Genomic DNA, 20,854 nt, shown 5'->3' on the forward strand with positions numbered 1-20,854 from the left:
AAGTTGGTAGCCTTGCTTCATTGGTGATCAGCTGATGTGCATTGTCGTGGACAGGTTGAACACACTTACCTTACTAACAAAAATAGTTGAAAAGTTTGTAAGTAAACATATAAAAGAGTTTTTGACTGTATAAAAAAATCGTAAAATTAAAATAGCCTATGTAAAAAATACACAAAAGCCTAGTTAATTTTTTTTTCATTAATAATGAAATCTATATCAAATTTTTTCTACTGACTATAAAACCTTAAATGATATTAAATAACAAAATAATCATAAATATGCACTGGGATTCATTGAGTGTATCTTGAACTGTAGGCTACCTGTTGTGTGTTAAACTTGCCCATAAAGACATTCAATGATTGTTAGTCTTAATAATCACTAAGAATTAATAATTTTAAAATTAATTATATCAGAAAACAGCGCTGTGCACCTAATTGTGTAAATCCCAACACAATTATATTTTTAAAGTTATAATATTGGATAGATGTACTATCCTTTCATAGACTCTGAGACTCATATCCTTATCGTTTCCTTTTTTTACCATTTCCTGAACAATTTCCAAAAATATTTTTGAAGCTTCCTCTTTCTGCAGATTTCTTTTCCATCTTCCTTGTTTCAGAGTATTGCAGCTAATAACATTAGTATATTTTTTCTTACAATTTTGTATAGTCCCATTTAAACATTGTGGTTATGGAGTGCACTAGCAATAGGCTATTTTGTGTCTTGACAATTGCAATTCTTTACAGAATGAAAAATATGGCTTAAATATTTGTGGGGAAGGAGGCGAATACGAAACCTTTACCCTTGACTGCCCTTTGTTCTCAAAATCATTGGTGATGTAAGTATGGGTACCTAGCAGAGTGTAGGCATACAATGAGTAAATAAAAAAATCGTAAAATGGTAAGTTATATTTCAAACTTAATCCATGTGGCTGATTTTGAGTTTTTTTTTTTTTTTACTAAAACTGGGATGGACTGTGTTTTTAAGTTTCACCATTGCAAAGGATAGTTATTTTCATTCAAGTTATATCGTTAGTGCTTTAAACTAGGCAACGTTTCAGGAGGTAAGGGTTTTGTTTTGTGTTATTAATGCATAAAAAACTGATACATTTCGTAAAATAAATATTTAGGCAGCATAAAATTTGGAGAAAAATTTGTTTAAAACACTAGTGATAGTAAAAGGCCACCTTCGAATTAAAATAAAATCACAGAGTTCATCTAGCTCATTTGAGAAAATTTCATTCCAGGGTCAATAAAAAACGTCACTAAAAATAGCTCGGATGACATTTGGCCTTAAAGTCTCTGAAATTCTAACATATGGACGATATCATTGTTGTGGTTTCTGACCTTTTATTTTATATCCATCTTGGAAATTTAAAATTTTCTCAGTTGTAATGTCTCAACTAAGTCCTTAACTCGGATAAAAACATTTGATACACATGTTAAGATTCTATCTTTTTTTAGATTTTTCCTTTCAATTACTAATGTTTACCTTTGAGCTATGAAAATATGAATTAGTGTCTTATAAAATGTGTAGCTATTATCGTATTACTTCTTTCAGTTTTTCTAATGATTCAATAATGTACGTAACAAGTTCTCGGTTCAGTCATGATTATGAAGTGAATTAGAAACGTTCTTCACCAGCAGACTCCGTCTTTGGCTCAATTTGACCATGTTTTTATAGTTTTTGTTTAACTGGCTACAACTTAACGTAGGAAAGGAATGTCTACTATAGACGTATAATGTATCTTTAGTCAAAGGAAGTGTGTGTGTTGGAGTTCCGTCACTAATGGAATATTGCGTTTTGGCAGAGATGACTCCGAAACAGTTATTCACTCCAACGATGCGATCGCTCCGGTAGGATACATAAACTTTGTCAGGCTCCGTCTGGATGATAAACAGGTAACAAGTTTACTCAGTTTTGTTGTAGCGTCTAAAATTTGTTCTTAATGTTATTTGTGCTTTTATATTTTTACTAGTGTTGAGCATCACGTTGGAAAACATTAAACTCGACCTGTTAAAACCTGGTTAGTGATTTTATTTCAAAGGAAAGCTGGTTAGAATTTTTTTGAAAAGAAATAGAATCCAGCTTCCTTGCCATAGAAAATTGAGAGTCCAGGGGCAAATAAATTCCCAAAGAAAAACACAAAGGATAACTAATATAATATATATAAATACCTCGTCACAGCTCTGCAGTTGCTGTATATTACAGCTGTTTCGGCATCAAAATGCCATCATCAGATACACATATATCCACCAAAATTGGCGTCGTTAATCTGTACACACACGAACACGATAAAAACACGTAAAACAAGGGACAGGCCTGTCGCGTACATGATTGCTACGAGTACGGAAGCTGACTGGCTTAATAAAAGCTTAATAAAAGACAGTCAGCTTCCGTACTCGTAGCAATCATGTACGCGACAGGCCTGTCCCTTGTTTTACGTGTTTTTATGTTTTTATCGTGTTTGTGTGTGTACAGATTAACGACGCCAATTTAGGTGGATATATGTGTATCTGATGATGGCATTTTGATGCCGAAACAGCTGTAATATACTGCAACTGCAGAGCTGTGACGAGGTATTTATATATATTATATTAGTCATCTAGTCAGCTCAGGGGCTAAACCATTTCTATTGACAAAGGATAACACTGATATTTCGTACTAATATGGAACTTCTCGGAGAAACCAACCTCTCCTCTTTTTGAACATACTCCCTGCAGAAGTCCTCTATTAGGACAAAATATAATTATTATAGTTTGTGTTCTTTTATTGTGTATATGTCTATGTGTCTTGGGTTTAAATCCTGCTACCAAAGGATTTTATCCAAGTGATAATGCCGCGACCCACTAGGCCTTGGCTGAAGTAATGTGAACCCTTGATCTGTTCTGGAGGCTAGGATATGAAAGTGAGACATAAAAAACATTATTTATGATTGTAGGTGGATGAAGATTTGTCATTTCTGGAGCGACTTGCTGGTTTGCCAATCAAGAACTCGTTAGATTACATAACTGACATTGACGAAGAAGACATAGTTGACTGTGATAAAGACCATGAACCCAACGAAAACGAGACTAAAGACTGCTTTGACCAAGTAGGTGCCAACATGCTTTTATTAAGTATAAGAAATAAACGGTATTAACAAAGTGACACATACGTTCTTGTCGTTCACATTAGTTAGACATTAAAATTGTTTGTGGATGTGTTACAGAAATACGGATTACACCTCTGTTGTCAGATTTTGGTGAAATTTGGTATGTCCATTCATGGTATTCCCGGGGAGTGTTATTTTCATTGTTAAAATTTACTGGGAAAATCACAAAACTGGCAACAACTTTTGAACCGTTGTTTTTTTTTACAGCGTTAGCAGTTGTGTCAGGGAGTTGAGTGTATGTTTTAAAAGGTTTAAAGGTTTAAATGGTTTTAAAAAGTCTATAACATGTCTTATGTAATATGTTATATTTGTATGAATGTAAAACAGAGTGTAGTTCTTTGTTGATTCAATTGCAGATGTCCTTGGTTGAGCCGGAAAGGTTGCTGTTGATGCGAGAGCAGGAACCTGTGCCAGATAAACCGAGCATTGTTAGAAACTCGTCTGGTTGGTGTTGGATCGGTGGAGTGACGGGGACACACACGGACAGTGCCCAGGCTACCTTGGAGGCTCTTGGCAAACTGTGTGGTGAGTTTGGAGACACAGGGTGTCGATGAAATCAAAATTGTTTGAGGGTAGACTGTAGATTAAGGTCTCAGCCAGCTCTCATCCCCTAAGCAAACCAGTTCAAATCTAACACCAACCTTCATTCCTTACCGTACTTCATCAACTAATTTTCTAACTAGTTTCACACCTATAAGGAAATTAGTCTCATAATAGTATTCAAAATCATTATGAAGGAATTGTGGTCTTATTCCATCAAACACTGCTGAAGTCCATTGCCAGTTGATGGAATGAATGGAATAAAGCGTTTAGACATAGAAAATGTACTCAAGGGGGAAAATAGTTTGGAGAGGGTCTTGTGCTGTACCAAGTAATAAATAAATAAACAAGTTTTTTAATGGGAAAAAAGCAACTTGGCCTTGGAATAGTTATATATAGTTATATATAGTTGGCTTAGGAGAAAGGAAGGATACACAACTAACTCACCTGAATAAAGAGTCCCAGGAGGTCAATAGAACACATAGAAAGTACACATTAAACTGATATTTCGCCCCTTTCAGAGATAGATGGTAGAATGGCAGTTACAGTTTCTGAAGAACTGATACTGCCATTCTACCTTCTACCTCTGAAGAAGCCCCTGAAAGTGGTGAAATATCAGTTTAATGTGCACTTTCTGTGTGTTCTATTGACCTCCTGGGACTCTTTATTCAAATTAATAAATAAGCGTTTGCACAATGTTTTCCATGGTGTTTGCTAACTACTGTCCTTCATCAGTTTTGTTTGAATCAGCTACAAAGGGGAATTAGGTTTGCGGATCGTATTGTGATGTGGTGTGGTACAATTTACATTTCTAAATAATTTTATTAATTATTTGTAATGTAATGACTGTACAGTGTACATTTTACAGCTTTGTTGGAGACAGAGGGCATGTCGCCGGTGGACCTGGTCCGTGTGTGTATGTTCGTCAGCAGCATGGCCGACTACGCAGCAGTCAATGCAGCGTACGTGGGTGTACTGAGTCATGTCAACCCACCCGTACGGGTGTGTGTTGAGGCCCCGTTGCCCCCGGAGTGCCCGATAGTACTGGAGGCGACGGCTCATCGTAGAGCGGAGGTCGCCCGACACACCATGCATGTGCAGACTATTAGTCACTGGGCCCCGGCAAATATTGGACCTTACAGTCAGGCGGTCAGGGTGAGTTTGTGATATTATGAGGGTTTTCTGTAAGTTAAAGTCAAGCTAGTTCAAATCTAAGATCAACTTCATGTTTCACGTTATTCTCTACTAGAGGTTATCACCTCTATGGGACAAACATTCATGTACCAAAGTCAAATTGTGTACATGAATGTGTACCTAGTCAAACTGATGGATTGAGAGCTATTGCAACAGTCATGGCCCATCAACTAAGGGAAAACAAAAATAAGGTTGAAAACAGAAGTTCTAAATCTATAGAAGATCTCAATCAACTTAGGTTCTTCACTTTCTAAATAACCCTCGTATAAAGTTTATATCTACAGAAAGTAAAAGAAAAATCTGTTTAAGTTGTGAGTATTGTAATAAATATTTACTTAACAGTTTTTCTGATATTACAGATAGGAGATGTAATCTATGTCGCCGGTCAGATTGCCTTGGTGCCTGGTTCTATGCAGTTGGTCCAAGGAGGTAAGCTATCAGTGTTTTATTTTGAAATATGTTTGAGGTTGTGAAGGAATATAGGCCTGTAATTATCTTTGTGATTTTTGAATTGTTTATTAACTACTGCCATTAACTTGAAAATGGGAAGAGGTTCCTAACCTACCAAAATGTAGTGTTCAAATCCTAAGCAATAGGAAAATTTCATCCAATCATTTTACCCTAAAATTTAAAAGCTAACATTTTACAGGATGACAATATTTGAAGTCAAAGGATATCCAGGGATGTGGCTACTATATTATTAGTATTAGTCCTTGTTTTCCAGGTATCCGTCGACACAGCCGACTCGTGTTGCGACATGTTGATAGAGTGATAAGAGCGATGGACCCTAACACCCAGATCAGGGATGTTGTTCAGGTATGGAACTATGTGAATCTGTGTCACTATTATTGTATCCATATTTTAACATTCCATTTACAATCAGTCAATGATTCTAATTTTATTTGTGTTTTGTTTACTTTCATTCTTCTTGTTACAGATAAAGTTTCAATTTATTTAACTGGTGTTTTTCAAAACGTGTTCAAAATTATTTGATGACATTATAGTTGGCCACGAGGATCCACCAAAAGGGTAACTTATCAATGATCAATATTATCCACAGTTATTTCTTCTACTTAATCTGGGTACCCCAAATATTTCAATTCTGTGTGTTATATTTTCACCCTATAATGGATAAAGACCAATTTGAACAACTTTTAACTTACTAGTCCTTCAAAGTTCTTAACGATTTATTCTAAAAAATTCTTGATAGAGTACAAGTACTCGGAAAGTACTTAGAACTTATTACCTTTTTCTAACATTACACATTTTGAAGACCATGACAAAGGAAAAGTTAAAACTTTGTCTTGAGCAAATTAGGACCTGTTGAGAGACAATTTCCATCTTGAATTTATTTCCTTGTGTACAGGGTGTTTGCTATGTGACCAATGCAGCCTACATAGCCGAGGCGAGACGAGAGTGGGAGCGAAGGACTAACAACGCCATCACAGATTACGTTGTGGTACCTGCACTGCCTCGGGGAGCTCTGTTGGAGTGGCAGGTAGGTTAGGTTACAGATGTCACATAAAGTAGACCTTCATCAACCTAAAGTCTTACCGACAAACCCAAATTTCTTAGGAAAATAAATAAAATCACCAAAATGTGTCTGATACCATTTTTTATAGAAAGAGATTAGTAAAGTGACCGCATGATGAAGGGTGGCCGAGGGTTTGAGATTAAGGCACTTGACTGCTACACAATGCAGATTACAAACGTACTACCCTTCTGAACTTTACAACATCTGACTGTTAGACGGCAAGAGACACCTACTTTTGTGTCACTGATGAAGTGATTGCAACATATTGCTCCTAGAAAACATATTTGAAGATGAATAATTGAGCTACATGTACAAATATATTTGTACATGTTATGCCTTATTTGTAATTAAAAGATTTATATAACCTTTACATTATTTTGCTTTACTTGTAATTATCATCTTTTAGCCACAATTCAAAGTTTTAATGGTCTCTTAGTTCATGGATTTAGTCCAGAAAACAGCTATTTGCCGCCCACTTAATCAAATATGATTTCATTACGTACTACTCTACGGTAATGAATTTTGCCGGACACCAGCTGGTAATAATTTTTTTAGTTGAAAACTTCTTATTTTGTAAATAGATACAATTTATCAACAAAACAAAATTTGTACTAAATCTAAAAATTTCAAAGATGAAACCACAAAAGTGTGATAATAATAGTCTAATATACTTATAGCGGTGAGTAGTTGAAAGCAAAAACCTCTTTCATAAGTTATGAGTAGTCATTGTTTGTTCATCAAGTCTGTGGCAACATAATAAAATAGCGGATTTTGACTCATCAGGTAAACACATATTTTATTGACTATTAACATAATTTTCATAGTGAATGAACAGCCTTCATTTTTAAAAAAAGTTTGGTTATCCGAAACAACCTCCCCCCCATTATTTATATTAAGGATTAAGAGAGCCTCTTAATATATTCAAGTTTCTTTGCCAGGTGTGGGCTCACAGAAGCAATGCAAGGTTCGAGTACGAGGAGACTGGTTGTGTGATTGGTGACTGCCGTGTGTCTCTCAGGCGAAGGTGGAACTACGACAACACTGTAGCCGCTGTCGTCTGTAACGTATCTTCAGGTACAGTAGACCCCCTCTTAACCGACCCTAATGGGACCGGACCTAGGTCGGATAACTCAAAAGGTCGGATAAAACGGGCAATCCCTAAAATCATAACATAATGAAGTGCTATTCATTTGGAATTATATAATCATCATTTTGAAGTCATACTTGCATTATTTATGAAATAAACTACTCTTATCTCCTTTTTCATATTGATAGAAAAGTCACAAATAAACACAAAACACAGTTAAGTCAAATAGGCCTACTTTCAGCGGAATATATTATTATAATACTAGGCAAGAGTCAATAAAATTCCTATTTTAATAACTTTAATACTGTAATGTATTAATTGATGCTTTCCAAATACATCGTAATACAGTACAGAACCTTTTGTCGACATTGAAGATACAAGCAACCATTTTGTTACAAAACAGGACGTTTATTTATAGCCTCTCACTGGAGGCTCCAGGCACAAAAACTATCTTGACCTTGGAGTTGTTAACCCCCTTTCCCTGCCTTCCTTACAAGTTGCGTTGTTTGTTTACTCCGGCAATAAGATAATCAGTTTCGTAACGCACTTTATGATGTTATAAATTTGCCGCACAGATAACAAATCAGATCAGATGTGCTCGAGCTACGAACGATGATGACAAACTGACAATAGGCTATGCTATATTTTTTGTGCTCAACACAAAATAGCTTATTATTAGTCATATCCTGTGGAGATAGGCGTATGGTTCAGTTCTCATCGCCCAGCGTGGGAGCGGAAATGCCGAGATTCCTAGAAAGCGGCGGTTAAACCGAGCTGCTCTCAAATCAAGGTCGGTTAAAACAAACTGTATTATTTTACGATCGAAGGCGTATAATCCGATTATCGGTTAATACGAGGTCGGTTAAGAGGGGGTTTACTGTAACAACATTGTCGTACACATATTAATCTGCATGAAAGCCAATTCTGGCAGTTTTTGTGTGGAAAACACCTTGTAAACAAAAGACATCTAGTCACATATTTTTCATCCAGTTATGTATTTATGTATTTTAAATAAAACAATTTTACAATAGAACAGCAACTTTGTTGTTCTGAATAAAGTTGAAACTCTAAAGATGTATTTTCTCCGCAGGCAGTTCAGCCTCCAACCCAACGTTAGGGAACTCTCCGACCGCGCGGGAGGAGCCACTGTCAGAATCAGACCTGCGCGAAGTGCTGGGCTATTGTCTGCTGCGTCTACACCGAGGTGAGCCACCGCCTGTGTCTCGCGTGTGTGCGCTGCGCGTTTTACACCGCGTGGGTCACGGGCCGTCCTGTCACACCATACACAACGCTATAACGCAGCTAGCAGACGTCACTGTCGCCCCTACGATACTACCCGTTTGTCAACTCAACCATCCTAACACCTTTCTGAGTCTTTGGGCGCTACGACACCAGTAGAGGCTCGTCAGAAGATATATTTTAAGGCTAAAGAGGGTAATGTTATTTTAACTGAGCTTTAAGGTAATTACTGGACCATGGAATTATTTTTACAGCTGTTATAATTGTATTTTTGTGAACTTATTGCTTTATCGAAAATGATTTTGAAAAAGGATCCATTTTTTTCTGCATATAGGAGAACTCTAACTAAGCGTAGAAATGTCGGCTGGAATATGGCTTTAAAATAGTGTAATGTTATTTTAATTGTATGTGCTAAGGTAAAAATTACTGGACCATGGAAGTTTGTTTACAACTGTTAGGATTGTATTTTTGTGATATTACATCATTTTGCTTTCATTTTAAATATTCCCGTATTACTGAGATGTACTACGAGTGGTTAGAATACCTGTTTTTATAATCCTATTGGTTGTGGTTCACATGAAACCATCATCAGGCATCACAAGGACAACAACATCGCATCTGAAGGTCGTCATATTTCACACACACTCCACAGGACTAGAGTTTACCCTCCAGTAACTATCGCTGCAACTAAAACAGCTGCCTAATGATGCGTTCCAAAGCGAACTGAAACTAGTTGCCATCGCAACCAATAGAATAACGAACAACTAAATAATACAGGTATTTAAACCACTTACTGTATCGTTTTTATCTATCAAAGTGATTATGGAAATAGTTTTTAACCTAATTTCTTCTAATTTTTTAACCTCAAATATATTTATTCATAACATTACATCGGCGTGGTCTAGCCAAGTTTACAAAACCTGTTGCCGAGTTCCAAATAATTCAAAAGGTTAGAAACAAATTTATTTGTGTTTTTGTTTTGTTTTTGTAAGCACAAAAAATATATAAATTACAAGATTGGTGGTGTGGCAGGCACTTATCTTGAAGAAGTGTAAATAATTATTGAAGAGCTAAATTTCCAAAAGTTATTTGAAACATGTACAATCTAACAACTATGAATACATTTTTTAACTTCCATGGTAGAGCTACTGCATTTTCATGAGTACAGCGAGTTGCCATAATCATGTTTAAGATTTTCCAGGAGAAATTTGCTTACTAAGGGATTTTGTTTTATACAATTCAAACTTTAAAGTTGAACAATGGGTACCGTGCATATTTTTCCCATATTTAGATATAATATAATATGTTGTTATTTTTGTTATGTAGATTAGACTATATTTTTAATTAGTTAGACTAGTATCTACCACAATGGTGTTGAATTTAATTTATATATAAATCAGTTTTTATTTTGTTTATGTAAATTAATCAACCAAAAGGAATGTATAGGGATTAGTGTAAAATTTAGACGTTTTCAATTACTTTAGTGGAAGGAAACATTTAGTGTTATTTGTACTGCATTTAGATTACTATACTTACATTTTTATACTTGACTAATTCACTGTTTCGATATTTTTTCAAATTTTTATATTGGTTTTGTGAAATTTTGATGGTTTCAAAATCATGTGAATTCAAAAAAGGAGCTTTCCTTTCCACCATATTTAACAGTAAAGCAAAAGATTTTTTTAAATGAAACACACTGCTGAGTTACTCAATTTCCAAAATGAAATGTATATTTTTTCCAGATTTGTTATTCTGTGTTGCTTAAAAAGCTTATACCTACCTAAATAATAATATCAAATAGTTCAAATCAGAGTTAATACTTTTTTAAACTTTAGTCGTTCTTTTCTATTCTAAATTCCTTAGTAATGTATAACAGCTTGTACTTGATCTAAACTTTGTTTATGGATTAATCAATATAATTAAATTATAAATAAATAGTTGAGATTGTTCTTTCAAAACAGTTCTAGGCCTATTTTGTTAATCCTTGCAGTTTAAGAAAGTTGTTAACATTTTTAATAATATTCCAAAAACTATTACTGTACAAGTGATCAAAAATGTTTATTGAAAAGGATATTACTTCAGCCATTAACTCGTACACTGACAGTAAACTTCTCATCATATTATAACATTTGAAGTGTGTTTTTTTGTCCAGTTATGTGGAATGTGTTGTTGACTAAATGTTTTATTTTTATTTTACAGTGTTCCTTTTACTATCTGGTAGAGCAGAATCAGTAGTTAGCAAAACAGGTTGTACAGTAGAACCCCGCTAATCTGTCTACAGGACCATGTAGCTGGGTACATAGTGCCCAGTGGTTATAGTGCTCGCATAGTAATCAAAACTTCGCTGGTTCGATCCTGAGAAAAGTGTGTAGCTTTTTGATGGTTCGAAACTGGACCCAACTGTTCCTGATCATTATGCTTTTAATAAATGTCCCTAACTAATAAAACAGCTGATCTTAGTCAGTAACAAAGCTACGCAAGGCATCACATTTCTAATTATAATCTCATAGAAAATTCTACACTCATCCTTCACTCATATTTGGGTGAAAATACGCGCATAGGGGGCGGGCGTCCCCATCTCAAATGAATATGAATACGACCAGCACCAGGGTGGGAACAATGAAAAGGTCGAATTATCCAAGGAGCATATTAAATTACTGATATTTTTTGATCAGGCTCGATCATAAAGTTCCCAATCGATCATAATTTTCCCATCACCGCGCGAGGCGTTAAGTATTTTACCACTATAGGGAGACGACCATGGTGTTTTTATTTTCCGCAGGACATATTCATGAGTTGCCAATTCAACGATAAAATTTCCATGGTTGATCAAGACGATGAAAAGTTTTTTTCTCTGACTGTGAAATTTGTCTAGGATCTTTCAATAATTGCGGGAGACGATGATAATGTTTCCTTGACTGCGGGGGATGAAGAAAAATTTGTTTGCTGCGATTGCAAGAGTCAGTGATAATCCAACCATGGCAAATAGTTACAATATTACACGATAACATTGTCACCGATGGCGATAGGGCACCTAAGTGACACGGTCAGATTAAGCTAGGAGTCAGGCTAGCAGAGATCGGATTAGCAAGGTTCTACTGTATGATTTTGTTGTATGAATTTTAAATTTCAAAATAGGATATAAATAGAGGGCATTAACAAACTAACAGTTTACATGACAAAACATGTGTGTTACAATTTCCTTCAACAACATAGTAGCCTATAACGGTTTGACTTCTATGTTTCTCATGTTATTTTTTTTGTTTTTTCTTCACTGACCACTTTTTTAACCACTGCAGCTGGTTGAAAAAGTGGTCAATTTCTACTTTTGTGATGTATTTTATGTGTCTCTATGGACTTATTTAAAGGTAAGCCTTCTTTCCTGTCAATTTGCTTAATAATTCCTGGCAAATGCCCTATCTTTTTATCAGATAATCTTATCTATATACTGTACAGTAAATATTAACTTCGTTGAGTGCGGCAGCCATTCAAACAGGCGCTCGCCAATTGCGGCAAGGCGCGGGCGAAGCCCCGGCGCGGCATCGTAACAGTGAACGCAATTGGCATTCAAATATTTCAATCTGACGAATAACAAAAGAGCAGCAGTGATTGTACTACGTTACCCCCGAGACCGGACTTAGTTCCCTTAAACACCCAAAGTTAGCAGTACTGCCGGGATCAGTAGTTAGTGGCTTTTTAATGTGGCTTGAAGAGAGAAAATCCCCGAAACCGGGACAAAAGCATTGTCGGACAGGATTTTACGGGAAATTTTAGTACCAACCTACACCAAAATAAAGCTCACATTCTACGCTACAGGCTAGCAACGATTATAACGTTCTCCGGCAATGGCTGAGCTCATACTGAACTAATGTAATGGGGGTTGCGCAACTACTGTACATCAATTGATGTAGGCCGATAAGAATGCTCGTGGCGCGACTACATCAATTGATGTCGTCAGCACTCAATGTGTTGACAGCTGTTTTACAACAATGGAAGCACTAGGCTATTTCTCTATCAATCATTGGCCATAGGGTTATTACTTTACTTTGTCGTTAAGTATAACGTCACTAAATTTTAACTTTATGTGACTTAAGTGTAGGTTTCTGGGATTGTTGATTTTTTTTCATCTACTCATGGAATTGTCTTATTTTTATTTTATGTGTCTCCTACCAAGTTGAATTAAAAACTTAAGGGACTTACTAACCATTGTTTTATTAGGTTACTGACAATCTTTTTTGCTGAAAGTACTGGGGTTAAGCAAGTATTTAAATTTTGTTAAAAGAATCACTACAAATTATATAAATAAATAAATTATATTAATACATGAACTGACTAGAGGCTTTTAGCCTGTGAAAACAAAGAAGATAGGAAAGTACCAAGGATGAAGATTGTTTTAAATTTTCCATGTCTACTACATTGTGTAATTAATTATAGTTAAACCAATTAAATTAGATGATCAATTATACGAGAATGTAGTTTTCATTAAATATGCTTATACCAAACAGCTTAGAAAAAAATCTCAATAAATATTCAGTATGCTCATCAAATTCTCGTGACAATGTTTATGTACCAAAATCTTAAAATATAATTTGATTTATCTTACGCTCTCAATCCCATTCTTAGACTATAAATACAATTCAATCAAATAGGTTTCTTTATTCTACTATTGCACAACTTATTTTCCCTGACCTGTCTTGCACAGTTGATGGTTTACAATGTATTTATTTTATATTAGCTCAGTGTTTTTTTTTTTTTTTTTAATTAAAGCATTTGCCAACCCCAGCAAAATTTTACCAAATTGTGTTCAAGTCTTACTGGTGGCATGTTTAGGTTATCTGGTGTTTTTGCCATGTAGCTGGTGTTCCTTGTTTTTAATTAATCTTTAGCTGGGCTCTTTGTGAGTATATATTTTTAATCTACTGTAATATAGATTTTCAGTTTGACCTCAAATATGTTGTTGTTACAAATTGTATCTTAATCAACTATGGTTTATGTTATTTTGGTTTTTTATTCTATTTTGTATTTTGTTCAAAGACGTTACTTGTTTTTATTTTTTCCCAATTCAACTTACAGAAAAAGAAATATATTTGAATTATTTTGTTATGTCTGTTTCCTTCTTGTACATCCTTTTGTTGGTATTGAAAATTGTCCAACAGCTAAATTAATTAGGATTATATTACTGAAAACAATCGTGGTAACCATTTGAAATAAACAATAGTAAACTCCTTTTGAAATAAATGAATTTGTAATAACCATCTACAGCTAACATTTTAGAATATAATTTTGTATTAATAAAACTTTTTTTTTCATTTGCATTAATTTTCTAAATAGTCATGTGTGTCACAGTTTTTATTTACCATTCAAATTCTAAAACCAAATTTTAAGTTATGCTAAGGAAAGAATTAAATAATCAAAACCTTTTTTTATTTTGTGCGCAATATAATTTTTTATAGCAGTTATGTTTTTAGTTTTGGTTCAAATTTGAAATAGTCATGTCCATTGCAGTGATTCACCGTTCGAATTCTAAAACCATTTCGTAGTGAGCCGTACGAGGGAATAGATCAAATAAACGAATCCTTTTTATTTTGAAAGGATCCGCAACCTGCGTTCCTCTTCTGCACAGCTGAACAAAGTTGTTGAACGTGTGTGGATTGTCCGGCTTACACGAGACATAAGTCAGTTTCTTGATCCTTTTATCCCTTCGAATCATTTGTGCCACCTTTTTAGCTGAAACATGAAAAATTTGTGTTTGTACTTATTTACAGGTTACTCATAAAATGCAGTGTACTGTAGCTTCTTTCATCCGGTTGCCAGATATAGTTTAGGCTAAAAAAACTTACTTTTGCACTATCTTAAAATCCATATGTTTGAGCCGTCATTTTAAAGCTTATGACCTAGCACTGGGACGAATGTTATATTAAAAGGTAATTGCCTTTAGGGCCTTGGCCCCTTATATTAGCCTTTGATTTATTTCTAGAAGTCACTTTAAAGGTCCAGACTACTTTCATTGATTATTGTAACTCTTATTGAGATAATTAAATCACTCTTTATGGTATAAATTTACAATCAACATATTTTGAATATTGTAAATTAGTCGCTTTTTTCATTTAATAACTATCTTAAACAAACATGATATTTTTCTATGATGATGCATTTTTGAATGTTATTTTTTCATTTACCAAGTAAGCCAATCTTTGAAAAGTAAAAGGTTCTTGCATTGAAAACAAGTCTTGCAATTTGCTTACAGACCCACTTGTTTAAGATAAAACAGCAAGAGCTGGATAAGTTATGGTTAAACTTACTAGTTCCTGCTCTTCCTGGGTTGGTCACCATGCCCAAGTTTTCAATCGAAGCCAGCTGGTTTGTAAGGAGGTCGTGCAGTCGCTAAACATTTGACCAACATTAGAAAATTACTATACCTAATTTTTATTTGTGACACATGTAAGTTCTGTATAAATATTGCATATGGGACAAACGTTTTAAAACTCATTAAATGTTGAGCTTTAAATTTTTACTGGATTTTACCCCAAAACTGTTTAACATTACTTCAAGCTTGGCCTAAAGGTCTCAAAATTATCAAATTTATTGGTTTTTGACAGGATGTGAACCTAGAACCTCAGGGACCAAATTCTCACGGTCCACCAATAGACCAGCTTATTCCGTTAAAGATGCTGATACAATAGTTGGGAGTTCAATCTGACATAAATTATTATTTAATTAGCCTCCTAAGTTTACATTCTGAAGACTTCATACATTTTTAAACACACTTTTTTTTTAATTCATACATAGCAAGTACAAGTTAATGAGCTTCTACATTATGAGCTGGTTTAGATAGTTATCTAATTAATGTAACTAAATTAAAAGATCAACCTTTTCAACCCGTCCAGCAATAAATTCACAGTTGGTGATGTTGTTGATTTCAGCATTCTTTTTGGCATCGATCACAGCTTGCTCTAAGTACTCTACTCCGATGCTGTTATTCACTCGATGACTGCCTAATATGCTGTATAAACCTGCCAATGAACAAAGAATTGCAACAAGTTTTTTAAACCAATAACTCAACAGTCTTAGTTTACAGAAAAGGATCTGTCAATTCAGTTAAAAAAATGTAAGATGTATAATTACAACTTAGATAAATAGAAAATGGGAATCTTTTTTGCCATTGCAATATTCAAGAATCCAACTATTAAAGGTCTAAGTCTAAGGCATATGCATAATATAGATACGCTTACAAACTAAATTACAATTTTTCTTTTCCTTAAAAAACTTGAGGAGGAGTAATACCTCTGCTGTAGCAATTCTGCAGACTAAGTGAATTTTAATTTACCTGATTAGATTTTCACTGAAATATTTCCGTAATACTGTAACGTCAAAAAAGATTTATTTCTTATTAAAATAGTATTAGGTTTAACTATTACAAAAGCTTGCTACTACAAGGAGGGTAATATTTTTTTTAGGGAATGTTAATATTTAATAATAATAGCTTAGTATGATATGAAATCAAACTTAAAACCAACTTTGGGTCGTTTTGTGATAATGAAAGGTAAATTAATGCTAGAGAACTTTACAAAAAAGTGTAAGATAGGTCTAAAGATTCACATACCTACCAACTCCACTGAACAAGTCAAGAAAAGTCGTCTCGTTTGTCACTTCCATATCGTCCAAGATTGAGAGCACCATATTTTCAGCTGCTTTTTTATTAATTTGGAAAAAAGAGTGCGGAGATATTCTAAACTTAAAACCTCCCATGATTTCTTCCAGAAAGGATTTTTTGCCAGCGAGTTGGACGTATGAGTTAACGTCGTTTGAACAATCCACTCGTTCGCTGAAAAATAATTTTAGGATATTATTATTATTTATAAAATATAAATGTTGTAACAGTTAAGTTACAGTGTGTATCATATAGATACAGTAGAACCTCTATTAATCGAATCCCTTCTATCCAAAATACCGAGTAACTGGAACCGAACTGTGTGATGTTAAACGAGACTGAACTGAAACTCCTTACAAACTCTTAGCTTTTCCTTGGAAATTTAAACAGAAACTTTCTTTAATTCTTTACTATATTTGTAGAAGCTGTTTATGTTACAAACTATCAAGGCTCAACGGTTGGCTAACTGACTAGGCAGCTATGTGATGTATTCCCTTCTTATGCCTAAAAAGTAAGTAAAAGTAAAAGTCTAAAAAAAATTGTCTAGAAATACCATGGATTAGTACCCACATACAAAATGTCACCAAAATCAGACCACAGGTGTAGTCTTTAGCTCTATACGCATCCACAAGCAATTTTAATTTCTATCTAATTGGAGAAAGTATGTGTTAAATCAAATCAAAATATACTTTATTTATTCATTCATGTCAGTTTGCTGATGCGGTTTATTCTCTTCCTTATAACGGATTATTATTAATTATGTAATCTAACAACAAGTTAACCTTAATAAGACTAGATTTTGGATGATTACCTTAAAGAAAGTTTGAAAATCATAGAAGCAAAAACTCACCACTCCTGATGGTACAGTATGAGATTAGGTTCGTGAGACAGGAAGTAGTTAGTTAGGTTAGTTCTCTCTGCCATGAGTTCTTCTTGTGTCATAGAGTAAGGGTGAGTGACAACAATCACCATGAGTTCACCGGCTTCGTTGGATCGCACGGTGAAACGTTTCCAAAACCCTCCGTCTCGGAAGAAGTAACAAACCTTGTGCGGTGAATTGTGTATGTACTGCTCAAACAACTAGAAATAAATACATAGGATAAATAATACAATAACAATAATTACAAATCTTTTCATCTTCTTGGTGGTTTTACAAGAATAACAACAATGATTTGTTTATTTAATTATTGTACCTACAAGCTAATTATTTCCTTAAGGCCATACAAATAGAGTTTGGAAAGAGCAAAGTAAACAACAAAGCAATTAACAAATTTTGGCTTCAGCTTGTCCTTGTAAATGATATATATTTCAGTAGTATTCAAAAGTAAAAAAGTATGGAAGCGAGCTGGTTGATGGTTAGAGGGTGGGACACCAGTCCCTGAGGTCTCGAGTTCAAATCCCGCCAAATCACCAATGGATTTTATCTAAGTGATGGTGCAGCAACCCTTAGGTCTAGCGTGAAGTAATGTGAAAAACAATCCCGGGCTTGTGTCTAGCGTCCTAGGAAAAAAAACTATAAAACAGTCAATGATATAAGTAAGATATATCATGAGAGCACTCCAGTGGCAGGTCCTAAGGTGGGGCAATTGCCCCCCCCCTCCTGAGAATCTGATTACAAAAATATTAGTGATGTGTTTAAAGAAAACTATAGATTTGAATTGCAAAAAATGATCATGTTTTGATCTCAATATTGTCAAAAACATAATTTTTAGGTTAAAATTTTCCAATATTTCCAGGGTTGGGCCCCCAGATTCTATACCCTCAGTGCCCCCCCCCCCTCGAAGGTTACCAACTCGCAACCACCCCCCCCCCCCAAAAAAAATCAAACCCTAGATCCGCCACTGGAGCACTCTACAAGCCCTCTTTGAATTTGCTATAGACCTCATGAAGCTCAAATAACAAGAAGGAATTTCAAATAAAATATTATTTACTCTTATTACCATTTGAGATGGGGACACCAGCGATGTGCATATTTTTACCTGACATGAATGAAGGATGAGTGTAGAATGGAGAGTGATGCCTTTTGTGTTGCTTTTTTACTACTTACCAAAGCCAAACGCTTGTGTGAATCTTTGACGTGGGGAAGATGCGTTGGTCTGACTGCTTTGCAGCCCGACTTTGACGGAGTTCCGGTCAAGTAACCGACTGTAGGCTTGTTTTTATCCACTCCATAATAAACTGTGAAATCATCTTTGTTCCTGTAGCCCATCTTAACAGGCTGCAACAGTTCATTTCTACATAGGACAAGTAGCCTTGTGATATTCTCACAGTTTGTAGCTGACATTGTATTCCCATGTTAAGAGTTGTTGCCATTTTTGTTTTAGGATGAAAATGAACCTAATCAACTTATCGGCAGAGTCTATTGTTGTCAATTAATGATTTCTACCATATACAGACATTTTATTTTAATCAAGACAAACTAAAAGGACAAACAATCTCCAGAATTTAACAGGAATATCTACAATAATTTTAGGAGTTAGGATTGTTAAAAGCATTTGAGTAGCCTCCATAAAAAAGCTACTGGCCGACACTAACAAAAAAACGGAGAGACTAACCACTACAGTTTTCAAAATTCATTATGGCGTTGGTTCTGAAATACTATTATTATTAGTTGGACTTTTCTAACATTTCTTGTTTTTAAAACTACACAACATTTCTGGAGGTGGATAAAATTCTCCCATTTTCAACTCATTTTGTTTTAAAATTGTGTTTTATTATATTTACTTGATTTCTTTAATGTTGTACAATGCATAATATTTTTTTTTTTTGTCCTAGGACGCTAGGCACGAGCCTGGGACTGTTTTTCACATTACTTCAGGCTAGACCTAGGGGTTGCGGCATTTCACTTAGATAAAATCCATTGGTGACTTGGCGGGGATCGAACCCGGGACCTCAGGGACTGAAGTCCCGCCGCGCTCTAACCACTACACTAACTGCATTATATGTAGTAATTAGTTGTTTTCAATAACCAGTTTTTTGACTGGCCACCATTTGAGGGCTGGTTAGGATAAGTGTGGTAATTAGTAATTTAACTTGAAAACGGGAGGAGTTGATCCACCTCTAGAAAAGTTGTGTCGTTTTAAACACAAGAAACATTAGGAAAAGTCCAAATAAGTAGTAACACTAACCACTAGGCCAAAACCAGCAAAAACACACCCTAATAAAACATAATTTGACTCATTGCTGTTAATGTTTGTTGAATGAAAGGGAATTGGTATCCTAGTTTAATATTTATTTCAAAGTTTAGTTTTCTTACCGAAGGAACGATTTTTTCCACAGGAAAATCGGTTATTTCAGTTTGTATTAGCTGCAACCGTTTAATGAGAGCATCGACCACTCTAAGAGCATTGTTTTGCTTCACCTCCAATTCTACTGGGTACGAAACTCTGTGGAACGGACAGATTTTCTTCAAAAGAACATTGTGTTGGTTTTCTTCTGTCACTCTTGGGTTCAGAGGTTTAAACACCCTCTTGGAAACCTGTTACAGTATGAAGACATACTAGTGAATTATTTTATTCTAACTAAATACAGATTTTGGAACACTCATTACTCTTAGTCAAAATGATTAAACTTTGTTTCATTTTATGTCACAAAAGTAAAGTTTTAACACACAGGTTTAGCCTTCAAAAGCTGTTGTGATTGATTTCTCAATGACTAATATTAACAGTTAACACCCAACAATGCAAAAAACTAACTTCTGAATTTTAAAAAGTTCAAAATAAATTAAATGCTAAAGATTGTATTTATAAAATATTAAATAACGTTCTTGAAATACATTATTAGCAGCACCTACCGATTTTAGACCACACATTTGGAAATCAAAACTCTGAACTGGTATATTCGACTCATTCTATGATAACCCAATGGTCATAACTACTCCATTATAATGATAATGTCCAAGAGAATAAATCTTATAAACAATCTATATCAAATAGAATACACCTTCCTACTCAATAGTCAATAGCGTACACAATTTTTATTTTTAAGCATGACAATTCACTTACGTTGGAATATAGTAATTCAGTTTCAGGAAAATACTGGTTTCCTGTGGATGAAATGAAATGTTTTGACAACAAATAGAAAGAAAAAATAAACAAATTACATGTTACAAAACATAGTTTTGACATAACACTATGTTCACTCATTATCAGTATCAACAAATCACAAATTATAATGAACTGATATGGAATCATAACTTGTTGGAAACATTGTTGAGGTTTTTTGATTAAAAGCAAGGTCTCTGAATAGGTTCTACTATCAATCGTAGTAATTAAATTTGTAAATATGTTTATTTAACGGTTTTGTACAATTAATTTGATGAATTAACTTAATATTCACAACCAAATCAACACTTTATACTGTAAACGTCTCAAATGTACTGCTAATGTTTCAAAAAGTTAAATTTTGGTGGTAAAATAGTAGGATATAGAAATAAGTATGTCGAACCAACTTAAA

The 20,854-nt window shown here is 34.6% G+C and overlaps 2 protein-coding genes across 6 annotated transcripts in view; one reads left to right on the forward strand and one right to left on the reverse strand.

Moving 5' to 3' along the window:
* Window positions 1-20,854, forward strand: part of LOC128984473 (uncharacterized) — a 37,754-nt gene that overhangs the window by 11,968 nt on the left and 4,932 nt on the right. For 4 of the 5 annotated variants that reach the window (XM_054403797.1, XM_054403796.1, XM_054403799.1 and 1 more), the window contains 10 exons: window positions 747-838; window positions 1,811-1,901; window positions 2,942-3,094; window positions 3,511-3,679; window positions 4,563-4,849; window positions 5,248-5,317; window positions 5,613-5,704; window positions 6,255-6,386; window positions 7,361-7,496; window positions 8,600-13,949. In XM_054403797.1, the coding sequence (XP_054259772.1) occupies window positions 747-838; window positions 1,811-1,901; window positions 2,942-3,094; window positions 3,511-3,679; window positions 4,563-4,849; window positions 5,248-5,317; window positions 5,613-5,704; window positions 6,255-6,386; window positions 7,361-7,496; window positions 8,600-8,907 (1,530 nt within the window). In that variant the 3' untranslated portion in view covers window positions 8,908-13,949. Of the gene's footprint in view, window positions 1-746; window positions 839-1,810; window positions 1,902-2,941; window positions 3,095-3,510; window positions 3,680-4,562; window positions 4,850-5,247; window positions 5,318-5,612; window positions 5,705-6,254; window positions 6,387-7,360; window positions 7,497-8,599; window positions 13,950-20,854 lie in introns of those variants that run through there. The other variant, XM_054403798.1, reaches the window with a different exon arrangement.
* On the reverse strand, window positions 14,185-20,555 carry LOC128984474 (tRNA (uracil-5-)-methyltransferase homolog B-like). Its single transcript, XM_054403801.1, has 8 exons — window positions 20,404-20,555; window positions 19,656-19,877; window positions 18,447-18,617; window positions 17,250-17,479; window positions 16,356-16,573; window positions 15,619-15,761; window positions 15,051-15,132; window positions 14,185-14,475 (listed from the first exon to the last, which is right to left on the reverse strand). The coding sequence occupies exons 1-8, from the start codon at window positions 20,542-20,544 to the stop codon at window positions 14,258-14,260; spliced, it is 1,425 nt and encodes a 474-aa protein (XP_054259776.1). The 5' UTR covers window positions 20,545-20,555; the 3' UTR covers window positions 14,185-14,257.

This window comes from Macrosteles quadrilineatus, unplaced genomic scaffold (genome assembly GCF_028750875.1).
Source record: "Macrosteles quadrilineatus isolate MER2022 unplaced genomic scaffold, UCM_ALF_1.0 Scaffold_2__2_contigs__length_208266976, whole genome shotgun sequence".
In the NCBI taxonomy this organism is placed as follows: Eukaryota; Metazoa; Arthropoda; class Insecta; order Hemiptera; family Cicadellidae; genus Macrosteles; species Macrosteles quadrilineatus.